We start from the raw sequence: 23824 nt of genomic DNA, 5'->3' as shown, positions 1-23824 counted from the left end.
GATGATAAGTAAAAACGAAGTAGGAAACGCCGTCCTGCTTGAATTTGCCGTGGCTTAAACCAGCAGCTCTTTAAATCGTGTTCTCAAACTCCCTCACTTACTCCCTCGTTTGTGGCCTCACTTGTGCTAATGTCGCGTGGTTCCCTGCGCGGTGATTTAGTGTGCTAATTTGGCTTTTCCTCGTCTGCTCAGACTGGGATTTGTAGAGCCGTTTCTCAGAGTAGCACTTTGAATTTGTTGGGTCCAGCTGCGCCTTATGTGTTGCTGGGACTAATGAACCAACAGGAGGGAAGCCATATTAAAACTCTGGCCTTTCTTTCTGAATAAATTGTGTAAATGTGTTGGGCTGTTGTAGGGCACAATGGTGCAGCTGTGGTACTAATGGTAATGACAGAAACCGTGCTAATGGCGATTTAATTTACATCCTAATTTTGTGACCGCTGTGGATACTTCTGGAATCTGTCTGCAAACAAGATGTCAAGTGTATATTTTCACACGTCGCTCGCTCAAAACGGCATACGTTCTGCAGTTTCAACACTAAACACTTCAATACAAACAGTAAACATCAACCAAGTCAGTGCAGTACAACCCAAATTGCATATTTATAAAGCTTTTATAATGTTTTTATTTTATTTGTTTGGTTTCCTATTAAGATCCTTCATACAATAAACATTCGTCTACAATTGCTGTACATGTGTTGAGTGAACTGTCCCGTTCCACAAATTTCTACTTTTCAAATTGTTATTTGAGCAGAAAATGTCTCGTTCTGGCCATAAAACACATCAAACATTTACAATTCATCATGTGCCATGGCATAAATACTGTATTTTTAAAGTCAACGTCATGTACTATTCAAGGTGCTTTACAGTGACCTTGTTTAAACCATTTCAGTCATTTTAAACAATAATGTGTAACGAATCCATCTCATATCATTTGTGTTTTGAAGTTCATTTTTGTTTTGCATTCTTCTGCATATTGTTTTTGTGAAGTTGTGTCTCTCAATGTCAAACAAAACAAGGAAAAACCTATTTGTTCAGTATATAAAATGTTATAAATGTCCTTCAAGGCAAATCAGGTTCAGGTCCATGCATCTAACTGTTCATCCCACCACTAAGGGCATTTTGTTGTATTTATATTGATAAAGCGGGAGAATATTCTGGGCAAGGCAAATTCTATTGCAGAACTATAAGGGCACAATAACATGACAATACAAACAAATAAGGACATTTCAGTAATTTCAGTCGTTTCTCTGATATTATAAAGAGACAGCTGGAGCGGTCGTCCTGACATTCACATCCCAGGAGGCCGTGGCTGTTACAGTGTTACATCCAGCTCCATAGATTCAGGTCAGAAGCTCTTTACCCATAATCGCTTTAGTCATTTTTATCCATCTCTGCAGAATGGACTGGCCCTAGCAACATGTAGGAGAATATCTAATGTAAACATGCAGTGTTAGACCTCATGTGGTCGTACACTGACAACTTACCTGTGAGTCATCTTTTGATAATAAAATATAGTAATATAAAATACATAAGGAAACAGAGTTGGACCAGAAAGAGAAAATGGGACAAAAAAGGCACATATAAACCAAAACAAAGGTCCTATTGGTGATTTTCATACCTCAGCTGCTCCTTTCTAGCCAGTTTTATCTATATTTTATGACAAGTTATTCGAGTAGATTTGTGATTTATGTTTTCATGTCAGAGTTCAGCTCATAAGGCACATTTGACACATCCAGGAGCATTCACAGAACTCGATTATCGAAAAAAATACAATTATAGCTTATGATTGAGATCGCGATGATTCCAAACAATTACTTCTCTATATTGCCAACAATCAACTTGTGGAGATTGTATAAACCTAATTCATTTGATTAGTAACATTTTGAGCGTTTTTGTGGATTAGAAAAGTGGCTTAGTTTCAGTCGGAGCAGAAGGTAATTCATTGTATTTTCAATTTCGTATTAAGTAGAGAAATAAGTGCAGAGGATTTATAACCTTTGCAATAAATAACTGTCAATTCAACTTGCATTAATTGTCCTTGTTAGATATTTTGTAGATTGTGATGTTGCATTTGGATAGGAGGACTCAAGAGGAAGAAGATGCAGAGGAGAAGGTCAGGCGGTTCATGACTGATATTGATTCAACATGTCATTTTCGTACCATAGTTACTCTTTGCCCATCTTAGAGTACTACATATATTAATTACTTCATGATTATACCCTAAATGGATCAGTGAGGCTTTACATGGTCTAATCTCCTCTGTCATCTCCAGGGAAACATCTGAAGACAGTAGACATAGATTAACTGTCCTGTCATTGTCAAATCACGGCTCCAGGCGCTGATGTTTTAATTATACTGCCACTAATATGTTTCAGTTCCTCTGCGCTCTCTCCATCTCTCTGTCCAGGTCCGGAGCACAATTTTTGTCTTTATTTGTTGGTAACACCACCAGATCTTTCAAGTTGTGAGTTGAAATTTGAAGTAGTTTTATTGCTTCCTGACCAGCCGAGACCTTCCATTTTTCTTATACACAGGCCATAGACGGTAACGTTATATCTAAGTCGACGTGGCTAAACCGTTAGCCGTCTCGTTCTAAAAATGAAGTGAGCAAACATCTGCACCTCTTTCTCTGTAACTGCTGCTGTCATGTTCATTTTAAAAAGCTCTACATGATCCTGCTGTTTTATTTCATTATTCGCTTTGTTAATTACGATATTAACAATATTAACTGATCAATCAGGTGCCTTCTTTCCCTGAGGTGCGCTTTGGCTCGCGTTAGCAACAGGTTTGATTGACAGCTAGCGCGGCTCGTTGCTAAGGATACCTTCCAGAACCTTGCCTCTGATTGGCTCTGTCGTTGTCATGAAACAGGCACTCAGGTTTCCAAATAGTTAGAATGTAATGTAATAAGTAAGGTTAGGAAAAGGGTTAGGGTAATGGGTAAGGTTAGGATTGAGTAAGGTTAGGAAAAGGGTTAGGGTAATGGGTAAGGTTAGGATTGAGTAAGGTTAGGAAAAGGGTTAGGGTAATGGGTAAGGTTAGGATTGAGTAAGGTTAGGAAAAGGGTTAGGGTAATGGGTAAGGTTAGGAAAAGGGTTAGGGTAATGGGTAAGGTTAGGAAAAGGGTTTGGATAATGGGTAAGGTTAGGAAAAGGGTTTGGATAATGGGTAAGGTTAGGAAAAGGGTTTGGAGTAGGAAAATTAGTAAGTTGTAAGTACATGTATGCAGCAATGACTTTAAAAACAAATGTATCACCTTCTAGCCTTATCTCATCTTTTGCTATGAAATAAAACATAAATCAGTCAAAAATAAAAACATTTCGGCCAGTTTTGCAACAGAAGTGAATTCATCACCATGGCAACCAGATCATTTCCGCCCATCCGGACCCAACTACTTAGCACTAACCTTTCCAAATACGGCTCCACTATCCACCCTGGTCATATCGCTGCATGTTCAGATGGGTGTGACATCGACGGAGAGATTAAGAAATCAGCACATTGTTTGTTTTATATATTCTAAACCATTTGTAGATAACATTAAATCACCTCTGTATTCACCTCCATCCTTTGCACATTCTTCAGTCACTTCAAAGACCTGAACTCACAAGAATGTATTAAAATTGTATATGAAACGCTGTAGCACGTGCCCCAAAGGCAGAAACATTCTAATAAGGTTGAAGGAGTTGTAAACATTGCTTCTACTGCAGGTCAGAGGAGAACAGAAGGAGGCTGTTTGAATGTCAAAACCAGACTGCAGAACAAAAAGCATATGTGCTGTTAAGTTAAGTGGGAGTTAGTGGTTATTGTGTTTGTTTCATATGGGCCTGGAGTCTGAAATACAGATCGCTTGATTGTTAAATGTTCTCTTTGCCCGAGTGCACAAGGTTGTTTTGTTTTCTTTAATATTATGCTATCTTTTTATTCACAATGCTCTTGGAGAACATAAGACTGGAGGCCATTGCTTTGTTAGGAATTGTACAATAATTATTAACTTCCGGATGTAACCGGATGTGACTTGGGAATCCGTTATATTAAAACAAAGATATTCATGCCTTGATATATTAGTCAAATATAAATGTTTTATATCTTAACAGATACAAAAAACAAGACTAAATTGAGGCTCATTTTGACTGCGTGAGGAAAATCATACTTTAAAAAAAAATTATGCTTTGATATACCAGTAATAAAGAGTCCATTTTTGTCAGACCTTGTTTTTTTTTTAAAGAGAAGTTTAGGGGAAGTTAAATGCCATACTATGGAACATACGAGGAAACATGGGTCTTGGTTGGGGTTCAAAAGTGGCAAACGTGAAGCAAATCATATTTAGATAAGATAATATAACCTTTATTTGTCCCACAATGGGGAAATTCCAGTGTTGCAACACAGATTATATACAGAAACAGATTAGGCACAGAAGTATAATAATTAAAAAAAAACTGGTAACTTAAAAAAAAAAACCTTTCTCTATTCAAAACTTATTTTCGATGATCAGGTAAAAATGCTAATGTTTTTTAGTCTTTATGATAAAAACTAAGCAGCCATTTTGAATTTCACAAGTTAGAAATGTCAGTTTGTTTGCTTTTTTGATACTCAGGACAATATTCTATTTGAGCTTCATAGTATGATTGTATATTAGTATAAAGTATGTTATATATCTGTGGAAAAGATGAAAAACTATTGTGAGGTCAACATTTGTCTTAAGTCTAGTGGAACCTAAAATCTCCAATTACATAAACAGATCATGTCAAATACAATCATAATGTTCCTTAAACTAGGCTATGATGTCACTCCCTTGTATCTGGGTGGTTTTGATTTGCCCAAACCACCTGGTTGTTTTTTTTTTTTTTTATATATATATATATTTTCTGACATTCTGAGGTAAATCCCATTGAAATGTCATCATGTTCCACTTCACCTCCATTGCGGAATTTAGTCTTGTATTTGTTTTCAAGCTTTTAAAGGGTCTATATACACTTCTATTTTAAACTACATCACATTAGCAGATTCATGTTACGCGATTCACTCCATGATGAAGTAAGTCCTAGTTGCAGCCGTACCAAACCTGCCTGTCACTTCAGCTCTCCTCTGTGGGATCACATCTCTGTCTTTTTCTCTTTCTGCTTTCCTTCTATTCCCCCCAGTCTGCTCTTCTGTGTTCGGATTTGTCTTTGTCTCCCAGCAGCCTCATTACCGCGCCAGGTTCAAGGAGATCGCCAGCTCATTTGCACCGGAAACCCCCCCACCACCCCACCCCCTAATACCTGCGTATTTTGTCCGAAGTTAGATTAAACGCAATCAATCATGGGCCCCGATCAGCCTGACCTGTGAGCGAGGAGAATGGAAACATCGAAACATGTTTTACTCAGCAGTACAATGGGGTTTTTATCGCTGCGCCATGGCAACTCGCACGCCTGGGTGTTTCGCTTATTAGATCGTGAGAAAGCGAACAAGGGGTCTACCGCTGAGAGGAGGGATATTCAAATAGAGATGAGTTTTTACCTGATGCGCCGTGAAAAATGTACTGTGGGAGGTTGAATAGAAATGTAAAATGAGATGTAGGAAAAGCTAAAATTGCAAAAAAAAAGCAAAATTGTAAAGCAAGATGTTTTTTTGTTTCAAACTTTAAAGTTAGGCTTCCTCTGGTTCATATCTCTGTGTATACTGTACGTAATGTGTAATACCTCATCCTGTCTAAATTTAGATTACGGATGTTGGAACGCCTGAAATAAATATTCAGTCTGATACAGCAGGTTTCGCTTGTGGATTTGTCTCTTGGTCGAACTGCGTGATGTTAAATTATGGCTGGGCGAGATATGGTGAAAAGTTGTATTATATTGAGCAATCCAATTGTCAATGTAAACCACATTTTTTAATAAGAACAAATAAGTATGGCTTTCAATCTTCATCCCACGATGACTTTAAACGTGAAACACAGATAAGAGCTGTGTTGAAGTCGAGCTTTTTTCAGCTCCGACAGTTGGCCAAGAGTTAGCCCATTGTTTCCAACGTTCATCCATGCCTTTTATTACAGCCCGTTTGGATTTTTGTAATGGTCTGTGTGTCAGGCAGGCTTCCCTCAGGTATCTGCAGCTGCAAGCCTTTTTACCGATGACCCTAAGCATCTCTACACTGGCTTCAAATAGACTTCTAAATCATTGTATTCGTCTATACCGATCTGATCCAGCCATACGCTCCCTCTTGTGCTCTCAGGTCGGCTGCAGCGTACCCCTGGCTGTGCCAAACACGATAAGGAAACAGAGGTCTCCTTTGAAAAGGAGGTCTCAATCTCAGTGGGTTTGTACCTGGTGAAATAAAGCTTAATAAATAACTAAAAGAGCAGAGATTGAGCCTCTTCTGTTGCCTGTCCTTGGCTTTGGAATAGATTGCCTTCTGTATTTAAGACTATTTACTTTTTCTCTTTGGCTTTTCACCAAGAATGAGTTGTTGTCCTTTTGATCATGTTCGTTTGACTAATGGTTTCACAGTTTTGTGTGTGTGTTTTTTACATTGTTTGTGCAGTACTTTGTTAAACCTTGTTCAATTTAGATTGGACAGAAAAAGGGTATATTTTTTCCTCCAATGTCTGAACTTGACCCCACTTTAACTGACAAAGGTCCTTAAACATCAATCAATTTGATTATAATTCGACTAACTGCACAGTCAGGCGGTCGTTTCAAGTGCTCCTGTTTCAAAAGTCATCGAACACCTCCACCAGACTCTGATCACTTCATAGAAATTATGACTAATCCTGGACTAGACCTGGACTAGACCTGGACTAGACTGGACTGGGACTAGACCACAAGTAGAGGACTAGGTCCAAGCCAAGTCTACATCAGGACTAAACTGAGCTCAAACCAGGACCAAACCTGTTCAAAAGCATCCTAAATACAATTTCAAATATGTGTCTGACCGTGGCTAAACCAGTTACATGTCTACCCGGAGACATTTTGAAATTCTGAAAGTGTGAATTCAAAGCTTTCCAATGATGCCTCACTCATGTAGATCTGATAATATTTGAGTAAGTTGTGGTCATTTGAATGTATACAACTCTCAAACCCATTCACTGAGAAAACGGGAAAGTTTCTCACCGGAGTGAGCCCAGAGTCACAGGGGCTCATTTGCATCTCATTGAGATAAGCCCTCTCCCCTGTCACACTGACACCACCTCCCCCTACAGCTGTCACTCAAGACTCAAGAGGAGTGTTGTTATTGATGGTAACTGGACTTGAATCAGAATTAGAAGTTACTATATTAAAATGGAAATACTTGGATTACAAAAGGCCCTGAATAGAATCAAAGAATCAGAATCAGAATAGGGGTGCACTGAATGATTCAACACAAACAACAAAAAATAAGATAAGATAGCCTTTAATGTTACAACGCAGTAGATACAGGGGGAAAGGACAGATAACTTATAGGAAGTTTAAAAAACACTCTTAATAGAAGAACTCTTATAAACAGATGCCAGGGCCAGGTATACGAACTGCAACGGGTCCATGGCTTTGAATATATGAGATATGAGATATGATATGTACACCACCAGAGTCCAATTACATCAGAGATCACATCCTCATCCTCTTCTTCGTCTGTGCACTCTTCTGTGCTGTGACTCTCGGCTCTTGGCGTCCAAAAGTGTGAAAAGCTTGAATACTGCTTAATATCTGAACCGTTGGTTGTATATGTTTTTTATACTCTGCATTTCTGTTTGTTTTGTGTTACAGGAAAGGAAGCTGAGTGCTTTCCCGTACATAGAGATCTGCAGTTCAGACTCCATCCACTACATGGTGCCGTTGTCCCGTCAAACCGACTTCTTTGTCCCAGAGGTGAAGGATGAGTCCCGAGCGGACATGAAGGAAGACGACTCTGATGAAGACAGAGGCACAGATATCACAGGTAACAGGAGTTTTACCGTGGAAATATTTACATCAGTGTCCTGAAGACATATTCTTTAGCAATTTAAGTCATCTCTATTCTCCTGCATTCAAGACCCCTCCAACGGTTCTGTGCTTTTTTCTCTGATTTTATATATTAATCTGTGACACACTAAGGATTCTGCAGCCATTATAGCACAACTGAAAAACTGCTCGTTAGCGTGATCTGCAGCTCTGCACAGTCCGGCAGAGGCACTTTGTTGTTCCCCGTTAAGGGCCAGGCAGAAATCAGCTCCACAGTTTTCACCCGGAAGTCAGCAGACTTGTTCCTTTATTTAGTAGTTTAAAATCGCAATATTGAACTAAAATGTCCAAATGATAAATTAATGAACCACACAGGTGTCATAAATTAGCAGACAAAATGCGAAATGATTTCTTCAATTGTGTAAATATTCACTTACACAATAATGGCAATATTAAAGTGCGTTTGGCAGGTTTGACATTATTTGGTGGAATAATACCTGTTGTAATATATAAATTATAATTTTACATCAATCAAGTGTTGGTTTGAGATGAAAAGTAGAAAGAAAAAAAATCTGATGCTTGAAACAATAATTAAACAAAATTAAGGCTGTTCTCATATATTTGTATTTGTCAAACAATAAATTCTGTGACATTAGACATTAAACCTAAAAAATGCCAAACTGGGATAAAACCGAAATCTTGATACAACTATCCTGACTGTATTTCAGTAGAATGAGTAGTACAACCTGTCAACACACGCGCAGAATAAATCCATGAAATGAGCAAGATAGATATGTTTGATGCCATAATGTGGAACGGTCCAATGCATAGTTAAACTTGAATCAAACTTGAGTACATTTTGATGACATTGAAAACAATTTCTAGTTGAATACATTTTCAAACGCGTGATTTTCCCTCAGATGCCCTTCCTTCACTTCATTTTCCCAGACTTACGAAACTTGCTGTTCACACTTAGCACGACACACAACCACACTTTGAAAAGACTGCAGTGTATCTCCTGCACCTGATAACAACAGAGTGGGAACACTTTTACAGAGATTTATCGTTGCCTTTTGATCGCGGTATAATTTGTTTGGGTGATATACGGGAGTGTGTAATTGTTCTGTCAGTGTGAGTATGTATCTTTATGTGGGATGTCGTCTTGAAGGCCATTATTCTTCCAAACTTCCACAAGCTGTTTGCCGTGATGCACCGCTGAATTGACACAAGCATTAGACAAATCACTGGACAAAGAAGTGGCTGATAAGACACTCCTTAGAAGGCGGGAGGATTTACAGCTCGTACTTCCTGTTTGGAGCTGGTCATGTGACTTCAGAGAGGTCAAAACATGGCACTTTACAGAGCTAAATATGAATATGAGTTCTATTATATAGTAGCATAAAAGGTGTTTTCTGACTATTCTTATTTAAAGGTGTACTAACTTTCAGGACGAGACCACCAAAATGATCATGCAACCGACTCACGGCCCCTACTGCAGAATACTATTAGAGTTTTTTTACACTCAAGAAGCAAAACATCAGCCTATGTTTGCAAAACTACAAGCACATTGTCAACCTCACACTTGTTGCAAAACTCTACACACAGTGATTTGCAAAACACTAAACATACTTAGCATACATTACACACAAAAATTTATCATGAAGTCACTTCCTTGCAATACCAAAGCACTGACTGTCACATGACCACACAGTCCAACTCATTGGTTCAAAACAGTCATCAGGTGTGCAAACACTCCTTTGGTTAATTGTAGACACACCAATCAGGCGCATAAGCACTATAAAAAGCAGCAGGTGAGTTCATCGGTCTTCAAGCACAATGGAAAGAGAAAGAGTAAGACGACGTGGAGGATGAGCAGAACGTGGAGGACGAGGAGGTCGTGGAGGACGAGGAGGTCGTGGAGGACGAGGAGGTCGTGGAGGACGAGGAGGTCGTGGAGGACGAGGAGGTCATGGAGGAGGGGGAGGAAGGGGAGGAAGAGGAATCAACAGAGGAAGAGATGGAGGCCATGCTGGAGGTAGAGGAAGAGGAAGAGGAAGTCAAGAAGGTGCTCAAAGAAAACCGAATCTGACAAATGAGATCCGCGCAACCGCCATGCCCGTATGGGCCCTTACAACACAGCACTCATACTTGGTCATATTGGTCATATTGGTCATACTGGTCATATTCTTGGACCAATTGCACAACATAACAGCAGCCAATCAAATCAATAATTTGCAATACATTGTTGTCTGGGACATTGTATCTTTCCACCGCTCTGCTCTGGTCCAGACCTGGTTTCAGCAACATCAAAATTTCACCGTCTTATATCTTCCACCATACTCTCCATTCCTTAACCCTATAGAAGAGTTTTTCTCGGCATGGCGGTGGAACGTATATGATCTCCGTCTCCAGGCTGAGGTCCCCCTCATCCAATCCATGGAGGGGGCATGTGACCAGATGGAGGCAGCAGCAATCCAAGGATGGATTCGTCATTCAAGACGTTTCTTTCCGAGGTGTCTTGTGAATGACAACATTGCCTGCGATGTGGACGAAATTCGAACGGACGAAAAAGACAATGTCTAGTTTTTTTTTTTATTTTATTTTTTACTTACAATACCTAAAGTGACGTTTGTTCTTGTGTAGTGTTTGGTGAATTTACATTTTGCAGTAATTGTGCTTTGTTGATAGTAGCCGACTCTAATCATAGGGAAATAGAACTGCTGAAAGTGTTTTAGGTTTATCACAGCAGAGTGTAACTCGAGTATAGTAATGTGAAACGTGTGTGTTTCATATGGTAACAAAGTGTGGTTTTTAAAAATAAGTGTATAGTTTTTACAAGAGTGTTTAATTTTGCAAAGGATCTGTGGTGTTTTGCTAATTGGGTGTGTGGTTGTGCTAATTGTGTGTAGTGTTTTGAAAACACGGGCCCTGTTTTGAAAACCGTGCTGAAGCAATCCAAAAAAAACTGTAAATAAGGTCTGAATGTTTTATTTGAATACATGATTGTGTTAGTAGACCTACCGTAATTTCACAAAGATATGCAGTTTTATACAAAATAATTGATTAAATACTGTGTCATGATTTCAAAATAATCTTGAAATCATGTGCAACCCCCACTTTGAGAACTATGGCTGGAATATCCATTTGGAGTTTGCAATTATTCAACCAGAACCAGATCTTTTCTGATGGAGGTTCCACCACCTTCTGGTGGAATGTCCCAGTGTACCTCAAAGTAGATGTGAGCTGTTTGCACACCATGTTCTGGGGAACCTTTATTCAATATTTAATCTGAGTTTAAAATATGTTTACAAAGTTTTAGTTCTCTGGCCACAAACAATTTATTAATAGTCAGATTTCCCTTTTTTTACTTACACTTCAAAAAAAGTTATATTATAATATTTCCTCTCATCGACCTAAAAATGCACGATATTGGAACGCTCCAGCTTCATATACTCCTGAATCCAGCGTAACCACCTTCAGGCCCAAAGTTACCCTGGTCCTGTTGAGCCAAACATGAAAGATGGCTGAATAATACAATGAGCTCTTTCCATGAAACGCTGAAAACGATGAAGGATTTCTGAGACATGTCGGAGCAGCGTTGGCGATCAGAACCTGGCGTCGCACTCACAAACACAGGCCCGAGCTGGTTATGAATCCTCCCACCCAAAATCACGCTGAATATTTGATAGTCTGCGCTGGTCTTTTAAACGATCTTCATCACAAATGCACGGTTCAAATGCATCGCACGGATTTCCACGTGTCTCTGTGTTAGACTAGAAAGACTGATGCTTTGTACGTTATAAGAATGTCACACTTCAACAATTGGTTATAAATGTAAGTGAAAACAAAAATAAAAGTCTTTGTGCGCTTTTGGGCAAAACTGTCCAATTAATTAGATTTAGATTAGCTTGTGCCAGGCGTCTGTTTAAGGTTAGGAAAAGCAGTTGTCTTTAATGTAAATAATGTTAACTTTTGTGACGTTATGTACAAAAACAACAACAGGAAACCACAGACTTTTGTGCTGTTTTTGTGTGTTTTTTTTGACATTATGGCTGTTGTTTCTTTACTGTGAGGGAAGAGTGGATGGAGGTGAGTCACATCAGGGTCATCTGAGTGGAGGTCTGCAGCCGGATGCTTTTCGCAGATTGGGGGCCTCATTACCATCAGTTTGCCCAGTTGTATTAATTATTTAATCTCTAATGAGTAAGGTGAATGTGCACTCTTATGAACCGCACTGAGACGCCTCTTCTTCTTCTTTCTGTGGTAGATTTACGTCTGAAAGGCCCTTTTGTCTTCCATCGAGAGTTTTGTACAGTGTTGTATTTGTAAGCCCTAAACATATTCATTCATTTCCTAACCTTGTATGTTATTGAGATGGAGACCTCTTTTTCAAGGTTAAACAAGGTGAAAATAGCGGCGCACAAATCATTTACACTCGCTATTTCTTTTTTTTCTTTTTTATTGAGCGAAAACCCCTCAGCGAGACCCGCCACGTTGGATTCTCTAACTCGGAGGAACTCGAGGTTCTGACATGTGGCCCAAGTTTTCAAGACGTGAGCGTGTTTACATGTCAGAACTCCGAGCACGACTGGAACACAGAAAAACACTGTGCTGTGACTCAACCAACAACTAATAAATCTTTTTCCTTTTCATCTATTCCAGTAAAAAATGTAAATTAGATGAATGAAAGCGTACTTGCCTAACCAAACAACCTTAAATGAAATGAACTCAAATGTTATCTTCAAACCATGTCATTGATCTAATATTGAAGGGGAAACTGTGATGAAGCCGTCCACACACACTCGTCTTTTACTGTACAAGAACAGTCCTAATTGTGTTATTATTTTTGTTCCTGATGAAGCCGTCGTTAATTCTGTTGAAATATTTATATAATCAAGTCTCTGGCCCTCATTTTCACTCTTGCCTCGTGTTCTGCAGCTCTCACGCATCAGAGCCTAATTACCTGCTCTTTTAAGCAGTTTGGAGAAATAGACCTTGATTTGTTGTTAATAATCCCAAAGGGCCCAATTTAGTGTAGAATTTAACATCATGTTTTGTAAAAGTCTTTCCACAGGCAGCTGTTTCTAGGATTGCTTTCCAATGAAGCACGTGTTGAATTAAACTTGTCCAGTTTGTAGAAAGATTGCATTTGGGATTTCAACCCAATTACCCCAGAAAGATGGGATGTTTTTACATCGAGCCGTGATTTTCAACGTCTCCAAAACCAAGAGCCACCTTCAGAATATTAGGCTTTACTCAACGGAAGTATAACAAACTAAACCAGGACTAAACCAGGATTAAACAAACCAGGACTAAACCAACCAGGACTAAACCAGGACTAAACCAATCAGGACTAAACCAACCAGGACCAAACCAGGACTAAACCAGGACTAAACCAATCAGGACTAAACCAACCAGGACTAAACCAGGACTAAACCAGGACTAAACCAACCAGGACTAAACCAGGACTAAACCAGGACTAAACCAGGACTAAACCAACCAGGACTAAACCAGGACTAAACCAGGACTAAACCAACCAGGACTAAACCAACCAGGACTAAACCAACCAGGACTAAACCAGGACTAAACCAACCAGGACTAAACCAGGACTAAACCAACCAGGACTAAACCAGAACTAAACCAGGACTAAACCAACCAGGACTAAACCAACCAGGACTAAACCAGGACTAAACCAGGACTAAACCAGGACTAAACCAGGACTAAACCAGGACTAAACCAACCAGGACTAAACCAGAACTAAACCAACCAGGACTAAACCAGAACTAAACCAACAGCCACCTTCAGAATATTCAGGCTTTACTCAACTGGAGTATAACAGACTAAACCAGGACTAAACCAACCAGGACTAAACCAAGAGCCACCTTCAGAATATTAGGCTTTACTCAACTGGAGTATAACAGACTAAACCAAGACTAAACAAACCAAGACTAAACCAACCAGGACTAAACCAGAACTAAACCAACAGCCACCTTCAGAATATTCAGGCTTTACTCAACTGGAGTATAACGGACTAAACCAGGACTAAACCAACCAGGACTAAACCAAGAATCACCTTCAGAATATTAGGCTTTACTCAACTGGAGTATAACAGACTAAACCAGAACTAAACCAGGACTAAACCAACAGCCACCTTCAGAATATTCAGGCTTTACTCAACTGGAGTATAACAGACTAAACCAGAACCAAACCAGGACTAAACCAACAGCCACCTTCAGAATATTCAGGCTTTACTCAACTGGAGTATAACAGACTAAACCAGGACTAAACCAACCAGGACTAAACCAAGAGCCACCTTCAGAATATTAGGCTTTACTCAACTGGAGTATAACAGACTAAACCAAGACTAAACAAACCAAGACTAAACCAACCAGGACTAAACCAAGAATCACCTTCAGAATATTAGGCTTTACTCAACTTAAGTATAACAAACTAAACCAGGACTAAACCAACCATGACTAAATCAACCAGGACTAAACCAGGACTAAACCCGGACTAAACCAAGAACCACCTTCAGAATATTAGGCTGTACTCAACGGAAGTATAACAAACTAACCAAAACTAAACCAAAACCAAACCAGAACTAAACTAGAGCTAAACCATGACTAACCAGGACTAAACAAACCAGAACTAAACCAGGACCAAACCAGAACCAAACTAGGACTAAAGTGGACTAAAACCGGACTAGGATTGAACAGGATTGAACAGAAGTAAACCAGATTTGTCACAATATTTCTTTACATGTGTCCTGGTTATCTTGCATTTATTTAATTACAGTTTTCAATCGTTTTTATTGCTAAAAATACCTTCAAAAACAAGCCCCCTGCTTGTTTCCATGGAAGAGCCTCCTGCTTGTTTCCATGGAAACCTTGTTCCTTTGGTTATAATATTCCACAGTATGGCATAAAACATATCTATCTCTGTGGAGCATTTTCAGAAGTACGTTTTAACTTTACAGTACACAAAGTGATGTTGTTAAATTCATCCTCAGTCACACAATTACCCAGATGCCCCTGTAAAAGCGTTGCCTTATTATAGGTTCTGTGCACGATTTACACTTTGATGATGTTATCATCTCATATGGAGGACAAGAGCCTGTGGAACTCTATCAGATTTACTTTTCTGCTTCTCTACAGATGTTTTCTTTGCTCGATGCCAATGATTTGACCCTTCTCAAACACACTGACATCTTTTCCATGACCACGGGATTTGTCTTTCCACACGGTTGTTTCAGAAATGAGAAGCTGCTTACTGCATGTAGTTGGATGCATTTACATTTAGTTGTGCATCCAGTAAAAAGTATAATGTACATATAAAGAAAGGTTAATCACAATTCCACACAATTGAAATGGAGTAGGAAGAAGTCAAACTTACAAGAACCTAACCCCGTTCTCCATTACAAGTAATAATGAATATTCTCAATCCAGTCATGAATTATTATATAACATCATATAATACAGAACAGCAGGTTGCTTTGTCACATTCCAGTTTCCATCAATTGCTTCCTCATTCCTGTTGAGAATGATTTACTTACATTTTCTTATTTCGAGTTTGTTCCATAGTTTTACTCAGTTTGTTGTTATGGACGTTCAAAGTTTTTCAATATTAAAATGTAACTGTTTAGTTGCATCTATTTTGTATCTTGTATCTTGGTCCAGTGATCATCTTTATAATTGCATTATTTGAAATTCCACTATATGACAGTTTTTTATTACCTAGACTTTATAAAGAGAAGTTTGGTGTGCTCAATATATCCTGCATTATTGATTATTGATTGCCTCAGACCAGTGCACGGTGACTTAAATAAGGTAAAACTATCACGTCTTTGGGGTTGAATAATGGCACCACCTTTTGAAGCTATTGTGAAAAAACGACTTCACTCTTGTTTACTTTTGCGGACAGAGAAGACGTTGAACCGGGTCAACAAATCTGCAATCTGACACAGCAGATCTCACGTATAATCCCACAACCCGCCGTCGGATCGCTCACCTCTCCTGCTCAGACCTGCCTCTAATCAACAGCTCCTAAGCCGCCTCCCCCGTAACCCCCGCCTCGCCCCGCCTCACTCCTTACACCGGCCTGGATGTGCCCGACGCGATAATTACACGGACCGCCGCCGGGGGCCCAGAGCGTGGACCAAATCCCTGTTTATTGTATTCCTGTCCCCTGTGATGCGTTTAGCGGAAACACGGTGTGATGTGAAGATGAGATTTGTCTGAAGTGTGAACGCAAAAGGAAAATGGCCCGGACAGAGGGGCCGCGGGATTGTCAAGTCGCATTTTATGTGAGGGGCAGAAGTTTGTATTGAAGTGAAGAAAAGGAGAGAGCGGATCAAAGCAAAGGGGAAGTCCAGCGGATGCAGAGAGGAGCGATACGGGGCGACATCTGTACGACGCTGTATTTATATTCAGGGGATTCAGTTTGTTTTGGATTGTTGATTGCGATGGCAACCATGCTAATATTTCATAACTCTGAAAACCAGGGAGAGCTCATTTTACCTAAACAGTTTACAAAGTGCTGCACAAGAGGGATTAATGATGATTTCAAAAACTTAAATAGTCTTTATTTATTCATTCATCATGGGCAAGTGAACCTTTTCCAACACTTAATAGCATTCTTGTTTGTTCAAAAAGGAGTTGAAAGAAGAAAAGTGATTTAATCCCACCACATCTCTCATTCATAACTTAACATAACATAACATGAATTAGCTTCCTTTTTACATTCTTCAGACATTTACATCTATGGACACTCTAGGACTTTAGTACCTGTTATATAACTCTATTATTATATTGCAATGATAATAAGATACTAACGATGGTAACGAACAGCAGATATGAACAATAAGAAATAAATCATTACTACTAAACTTTTAACAGCCTCAATTAAAGACTTAATTCATAATCAATTAATTGTTTAAGTATGATTCAGGCTTAGTAACTACTTACTTAATACCTTTATAACCCTAACACCTTAATTAAGTAGCTACTTAGCCTGAATCATTATTAGTTAAGTATTTGTTCATGCCTTATTAAGGTGGTAGTTACTATTAAGTGACAGACAGAGACGTTTTAGAATGTCTCTCCTCACTCTTCACACTACTAACTGTCTGATTGGAAATATACAATAAAATATAGATTGGAAATATACAATACATTTATTTGTGTCAGAGAACAAATAACATAATTCCGTGTCTAATTATGATCAGTGATATTACATTTTCGCTCAATCCAAGAACTTTTCTGTGCGTAGCTCTTAATAAAATGCTTTGTTTTCATTTCGTTCAAATATTTACTTCAATAGTTCTTGTTTCTTTCTCTGGTTTTCCGTGGTTGTAGCTGTTGTTGTGGGCGGCAGGTGCACCGTGCGTCCTGCAGTTATTACTCCTGCTGCTGCTTATTGCTTTTGTAATTTTCACAATGCCTGGCAACAAAAGCCTATGTCTAATACCATATATATAAGAGCCTATTTTTACCGCTGCGGCGAGCTCAACGTACCACTGGAACAGTCGAGATGTGTAGATGACTGATGCTTTGGGATAATGAATGACTATTGGGTTGAATCACAGCTCAAATGTCAAAGACAATCAGATTGACTGAGTTAACACCATGAGTCATGAGACCGAAGATGAACAATGAAATGAACTCATGGTTTTCAGTTAAAGTCTAGTATGAGCTTTAAGGCAAGGGCTAACATTGTTCTCACACAAGTGAGTTAGAAAGTCCTGGTTAGAAAGTCTTCTCCCCCCGAGCGTCAAAAACACTCACGTTCTGAATCTCCTCGATAACTGATGTTTTCTCAATCTGTGACGTGGCTGAGAATCTTCTCTGTTGTTTTTGAGGTCCCGTATAATCACGATCAGTAAAACTGCGTTCCAGCACCAGGAAGTAAACAGGCCAGTGCGCTGAAATGTTTATATTAAATGCAGCCAGTAGATGGCGCAAACCTCAGTTTAATCCCAGGGGAAACAGCAGAGAGATTTTGTTTGTGATAAGAGCATGTTTAAAGGCTAATAACAATACAAATAATGTATATATATTATATTTAATAGGTCCATGGTTTTACCTCACTTTTCTCTCTTGGTCCCACAGGGGCAGACTCCCACAGCGACGTGAGCTCGGTGAGCGGTGGCGCCCCCTGGGACAGCAGAGAGACATCGCTGGCCGCCTCCACCGCCGCCTCGCTGGCCTCCTCGCTCCCTCTGCGGGACGTCCCAGATCTGAGCGAGGAACCCAAACTGCCCGTCCACAGGGGCTCAAACGTGTCCACGGGCAGCAGCGGCTCGTCCTTTGAGGAGCTCGACATGGACCACGACGAACAGGAAGTAGAAAGACAGGAAGAGGAAGTGGACAAACCAAACCAGGAAGTAGAGGAAGCAAGTGGAGACAGTTTAGAAGAGAAGGAAGAGCCTTTTGGAGCTGTAGAAGAGTAGAAACGTTGATTGTTTTAAGAATTTGAGCGTCTGGTGGTTGTATGTGATGTTATTGTCCTGGTGGATTGACAGAGAAACAATATTTTTCTTCTATTAGTTTTTTTGTTTTTAAGACTTTAAAGAGCTACAGTCGGTTACATTGTTCTGGTTGGTCATTCATTCCTATTCAGTTGCCTTATAGACAATAGTATAATCAATTATCAACTATTCTACACACTGCCCCAATGTTGAAAATTATGTTCTGAAAAGTTGGTATTTTGTACGTGTTTATCTGAAGTATTGTGAAGTGTGTGTTCAGTTGGAGTTAAGCCGCATTCACACATAGACACTGGGAATTTTGGACACAAGTTACAAAACACTAAAAGTACCATGACAAATGTTAACACAGTGAAAGGAAGAAAGCTAAAGAGATTAAGTTAATATGATTTTTTTTTAAATTAAATTAAGAGAAACGCATGTGTAATTTTACATAAACATCTATCTGTATTCCCAGATACAAGATAAACATGTTATAGAGGTATAGATTTTACTGATGACGATTGTAATGTTGATTTTATTCAAACAAAAAACATTAGACCTGATGTCAAAGTTGTTTGTTGGTGTTTTGGTTCTCAAGACAATTCTTCAGTCTTCTGGAGGTTTTGAGCTGAACATGAGCCATGGCTGGTCCACAAACTGAGAATGACAAACACTTGCATGTGTCTCTGTCGTCAGGGTAACACAGATTTAGTTGTGTTTGTAGTAAAACAGTAAGAATGATGAATGGTTCCTTTAAGTCAGAGGTGTCAAACTCATTTTGGGCTGAGGGCTGAATTTCGACACTGAGGCTGGGTCACGGGCCAAATATAAACGTAAAAAATAAAAATATAAAAATATATAACAGATAAATAGCTTTTTATAGCCTAGTGATAGTTATATGTGGACACTGATGCACAAATCTGCAGCAGGTGAAAGACTGAGTCCATATTCATGCATCAGCAGCAGGAACAGGAACATGGACTTGTGATATTATTCTGATATGAAATGTTCATATCACACAGTTTGCTGTTACTGCACAAACGCAATATGAGCTCACTATTTTTATAGTTCAAGCTTATCTTATCTTGACAAATTATTCATGTAGTGAATCAAATGAGTGCTTTGTGTTTGTGTTCACAGTCACATTAGTGGACACAGAGCTCACAGCAGCTTCACTCTGTCATGTTCATACTTTATTACACTCTGACCTGTGTTTTTACCTCTTGCTCCAGATCAGGTTTGCACTTGTTTGGACGTTTTCGTCACAGAGCTGTTATCACAGAAATGTGTTGTTAGCTCCACATTAGCGCCGCTTTTAGCACAGCTCTAACGTCCACAAAACCGTCACCTTTCTTTCTTCCACGTGTTTCCTAAAACCACACGTCTCTTTCCCTGCTCGGACCTCTGCTCATGTCTGTAAGATTTTAGTGCGCTTCTGCTCTCCTCAGCCCTCTTCTGGGGGGCCGGATGCAGCACTGACACCCCTGCTTTAACAGAGCAGACCACACAATGTCCTGGGACGAGTGCATGGAGGGGTTCTGCCATTTTGTACTTGTAAATGGGGCTTTATATCCACAAAGGAGCTTGATAATTGTGGGCTTCTGACTTAGTGAGTGCATCTCAGTTCAGTGCATTTATTTAATTTGATCATTATTGCTAAAAAATACCTTTAAAACATGTATTCTTACTGTGTGTGGACTCGCCTCTCCACACACCTGACCTGTAACATACTGTAGAACATTCCAGGCAAAGCAATAACATCTCCATAGAGACCAGCAGGTGGCGGATCTTCTTCCAGAGAGGTTAAATACAGTGCACCTTTACGTCTTACGATTGGTTAATGTTTTATTTCTACAGTTTCTGCTTTATGTTTCTGCTTTATGTTGGTTTTATCAATATTTCTGATGAAGGCAAAGGAAAAACTGAGGGGAAACTTGTATATGCAATGAAATGTAATAATGATAATAACTTTATTTGTAGGAAGCAATGTTACAAAGTGTTTCACAAAATAAAAATCCAATCGGCAAGTCATAAAAGAATTCAATAATGTTGATTAATCTTACACCCATACACATAAATATACACATACAATATGATTTAAAGATGACTATTGATAAAATGCCGGTGTATAGATTTAAGTCATCCATTTGGATTTCAATGTAACAGTTGTGCACAGGTGGCCGAGTGGTTAAAGCAGCAGCACTCTGTGCCAGCTTTAGCGTCATGACACCCATTTCCCAGACTCCAAAAATTAGCTGAATGTCCTGCTCGTCTCCCCTATTTCACACTACACTGCCCTGTCTAATAAAGCACACGGGCAAAAAAATCCTCTGAAATAAATCAGAGCTGAAACAAATTAATGGATTAATCGCAATTGGGTGCACGGTGGCAAAGGCGGTTAGCGCTCTTCCCTCCCAAGAAGGAGACCAACATCACATGATCTCTCTGGGTGGAGTCTGCATGTTCTCCCCGTGTTACCGTGGGTTCTCTCCAGTCTGTAATGTCTATGTCTCTGTGTTGGCCCTGCAACGAGGCCACTGTCCAGGGTGTACCCCGCCTAAGGCCCAAAGTCACTGGGTCCAGTCACCCGCGACCCCGAAAGGGAACAAGCGGTAGAAAATGAATGAATGAATCGCAATTGAAATAATTGTCAACTAATTTGGTAATCGAAGCATCGTTTTCTGAACTATTCAAAATCCCTAAAAATGTGCCGAGAGAGAAGGTTTTATGGAAGTAATTACCACAAAGTGACAAAAAAAGTGTAAATTTGTGGGTTTTAATGTTGTTTTTGTTTTTTGTTTTGCAAGCTTCATTTCGTTCAAATGTATTAAATATCTCATGTTCACGGACCTTTCACAATCTAAACAACTGATTGATTCATATAAAGAAAGAAGCGACTAACAAATTATACTTTTGTTACAGCACCTAATTACCTAATTAAACCAGTTCAGTCACAAAGCTGAGCTTAGTTTAAGCTTACAAAGTTAAGATTACTTTATCCCCAAAAAATGAATGAATCGTAAATAGCTTTTAAGCCATGATTGACATTGGTTTAGCTCTTAAATGAGAAGAAAATACAAGACTTATTGACCCAAAATGGATTGAATCTGCCCTGTACCACTCATAAATTTACATAAAGGTGTTTGTGAAAAGTTGAAAAGTATTTATGTTTGCTATGTGAAGGAAATAGCCAACAACATTCTTTTTATCTTCGTTTATCTCTAAAAACCATGTATAATTTTAAAATGTTACCTATATATGTTTATGTATTCAAACTTCACGTTCCCTTTCTCGAGTCTCTTAATGAGCTGGTCTTTGTGCTGGACATAACACTGTCTGTAATAAACATTTTCTAATTAAACATCTGCTCTGTGACTTGGTGAGTACAAAAAAAGCCCTGTATTTTTCTGTTTCCTGTGCCTCATTAAATGTTGCTTTAGTTTAGCTTTGTGTCGAACAAGACGTGTGATTTTAATCATGTGTTTTTGTCCGGGGATAGAGTGATTTTTGACGGACACGTGTGGTCTTTTGCAGCGCTCTGTAATGAGGACGATGACCTATGGAAACAAACCGGTTCATTCCAATCCGGCTCCAGAGTTTCTCCAGAAATGTGTGATATTATGCCCCGACAAGAAACAAATTAGTTTATTTTTGTGAAGGTATTTAATATTTACTTTCAAGTTTATCAGTTCTGACTTTCAAAATGTCCTTTATTTCTGAGTAGACTTAACTTTTATCTCAAGCTCTTAAGTGATTTTTAAATATTTTTTTGACCAAATAAAGCTAGAGAATATTTATAGATAAAGTGTATTATTGATGAAAATGAGAAATTGATTTCATAGCTGTCTTTGTTATAAAAGTGTGTGTTTTCCACATAACAATGATCAAACATGACAACGGTTGTTTTTATATTTTTTACAATTAATGGCTGAAGTCCTAGTCCAAGTTTTCACTTCAGCTTACCACAATGGACTTTTGCCAAATGTCTACCCTTGCTCTCTCTACCCTGTTTCATGCTACAACTGTCCAGTCAATGCCTTTGGGCCAGAAAATCTTTACAAAAATAAAAAAAAGAAGACACAAAGATGAAGCCAGCAAGCCAAGGTAAAGTCGTGTCCAAATTCCAGATGAACACATGCCACATGGTGGAACATTCCAGGCATAGCATTACCATCTCCATGGAGACCAGCAAGTAAAACTCTATTCCTTTCTTTCCTTTTATGTTATTGTTTATTAGTGAATTTCGTTATGCTTCTTACCTCACCAACTAAAGTTTATTGAAATGAGAGATCCTTTATTCTTTTTTCTCTTTCCCCTTCAAATTCCATTTAAATGCACCAAACACTCCGAACATCATGATCAGAACAAGTCTTGTGATGGTCTATGGTCTAAAAACACAGAGGAGCTTTGTATTATCACCAACACCACTTCAGCTGAGTATTTGAGGAGCACAAAAACACTATAATTACATGATTGAATTGTATTTTTAAAAAAATCTGTTGTTTTTACAAAAACAGATGTTTCGACTCTCATCCAAGAGTCATTCTCAAGCTCTAAAAGAGAGTTGTTTGAGCTTAAATCAGGCCCTTCATGAAGTTGTCATCCACAGTCGATCAATTTTCAACAAACAAAGTTCCTATGTTTGTGAATTCTGTTCATTGACAATTCTGATTATAATTGACATATTTGGCAGTGTAATATCTTACTTGAGTAACAGTTATGGTTCCCTCTCCCGCTGTGAGTAAGTTTACAAGTGACCAAAGCTTTGTGTTGACAATATTTAAGGTTTTGGTTCTGTTCCTTCAGGTATGAATTAGTCCTTTGAAAAGAACAGATGGTGTGAATTATTTTTTGTCCCTGTAATACATTAACTTAATTTATAAATCAGATGTTATTTTCTCTTACTTGACTTTACTTGAGTAGTAGTTCCCCAAATATTGATTTTACTCTTGAGTAATTTCCTCAATCACAAATTTGACAAAAATATATTTTCAAGTATTGTTACTGTTACTTCAGAACCTACAGTCTTTTGTAAATCTCTGATTATATTCGAAAACAGGAAGAAGGAAAACTGCCTCAGAGTGAACAGTGCAAAAAAGATGTGAGGGATAAATAAATCATATAAACGGTGGTAAAGGTTGTGCAGTGGGGCATGTCTCCACAGGACTTATGCCGTGGTGTGGGCCTTTTCACGCCCCTCCTCCGGTTCACAGCCCGGTCTGCGCGCGAAACCCCCGCCGGGACTGACGCGCCCTCGTGCCCGGACTTGTCCATAATCCAGAATAAATCCCACCTCCCCAAAGAAAAGTGCTCCTCTTTAACCGAGATGAAACACCGGAGGCTCTTAAACCATCCTGACCGACGGGGGCGCGCACCGTGTCTCCCGTTTCTCCTCGTGGATCACACAATGCTCATAAACACGTGAGCATCTCCCAAAAAAACAAAACACGTCTGACTGATTG

The 23824-nt window shown here is 39.1% G+C and overlaps 1 protein-coding gene across 2 annotated transcripts in view; it reads left to right on the top strand.

Annotated features, from left to right (window-relative positions):
- Positions 1-21723, top strand: part of tex264a (testis expressed 264, ER-phagy receptor a) — a 102717-nt gene extending 80994 nt beyond the window's left edge. For both annotated transcript variants that reach the window (XM_072452687.1, XM_072452686.1), the window contains exons 3-4: positions 7724-7895; positions 18004-21723. In XM_072452687.1, the coding sequence (XP_072308788.1) occupies positions 7724-7895; positions 18004-18344 (513 nt within the window). In that variant the 3' untranslated portion in view covers positions 18345-21723. The remainder of the gene's footprint in view (positions 1-7723; positions 7896-18003) is intronic.
- The last annotated feature ends 2101 nt before the right edge of the window (positions 21724-23824 follow it).

Source organism: Eucyclogobius newberryi, unplaced genomic scaffold (genome assembly GCF_026437365.1).
Source record: "Eucyclogobius newberryi isolate DKJ021-1_F unplaced genomic scaffold, fEucNew1.0.hap1 SCAF_19, whole genome shotgun sequence".
NCBI lineage: Eukaryota > Metazoa > Chordata > Actinopteri > Gobiiformes > Gobiidae > Eucyclogobius > Eucyclogobius newberryi.
Note: the sequence above shows the minus strand (reverse complement) of the source record. Positions and strands in the feature narration are given on the sequence as shown.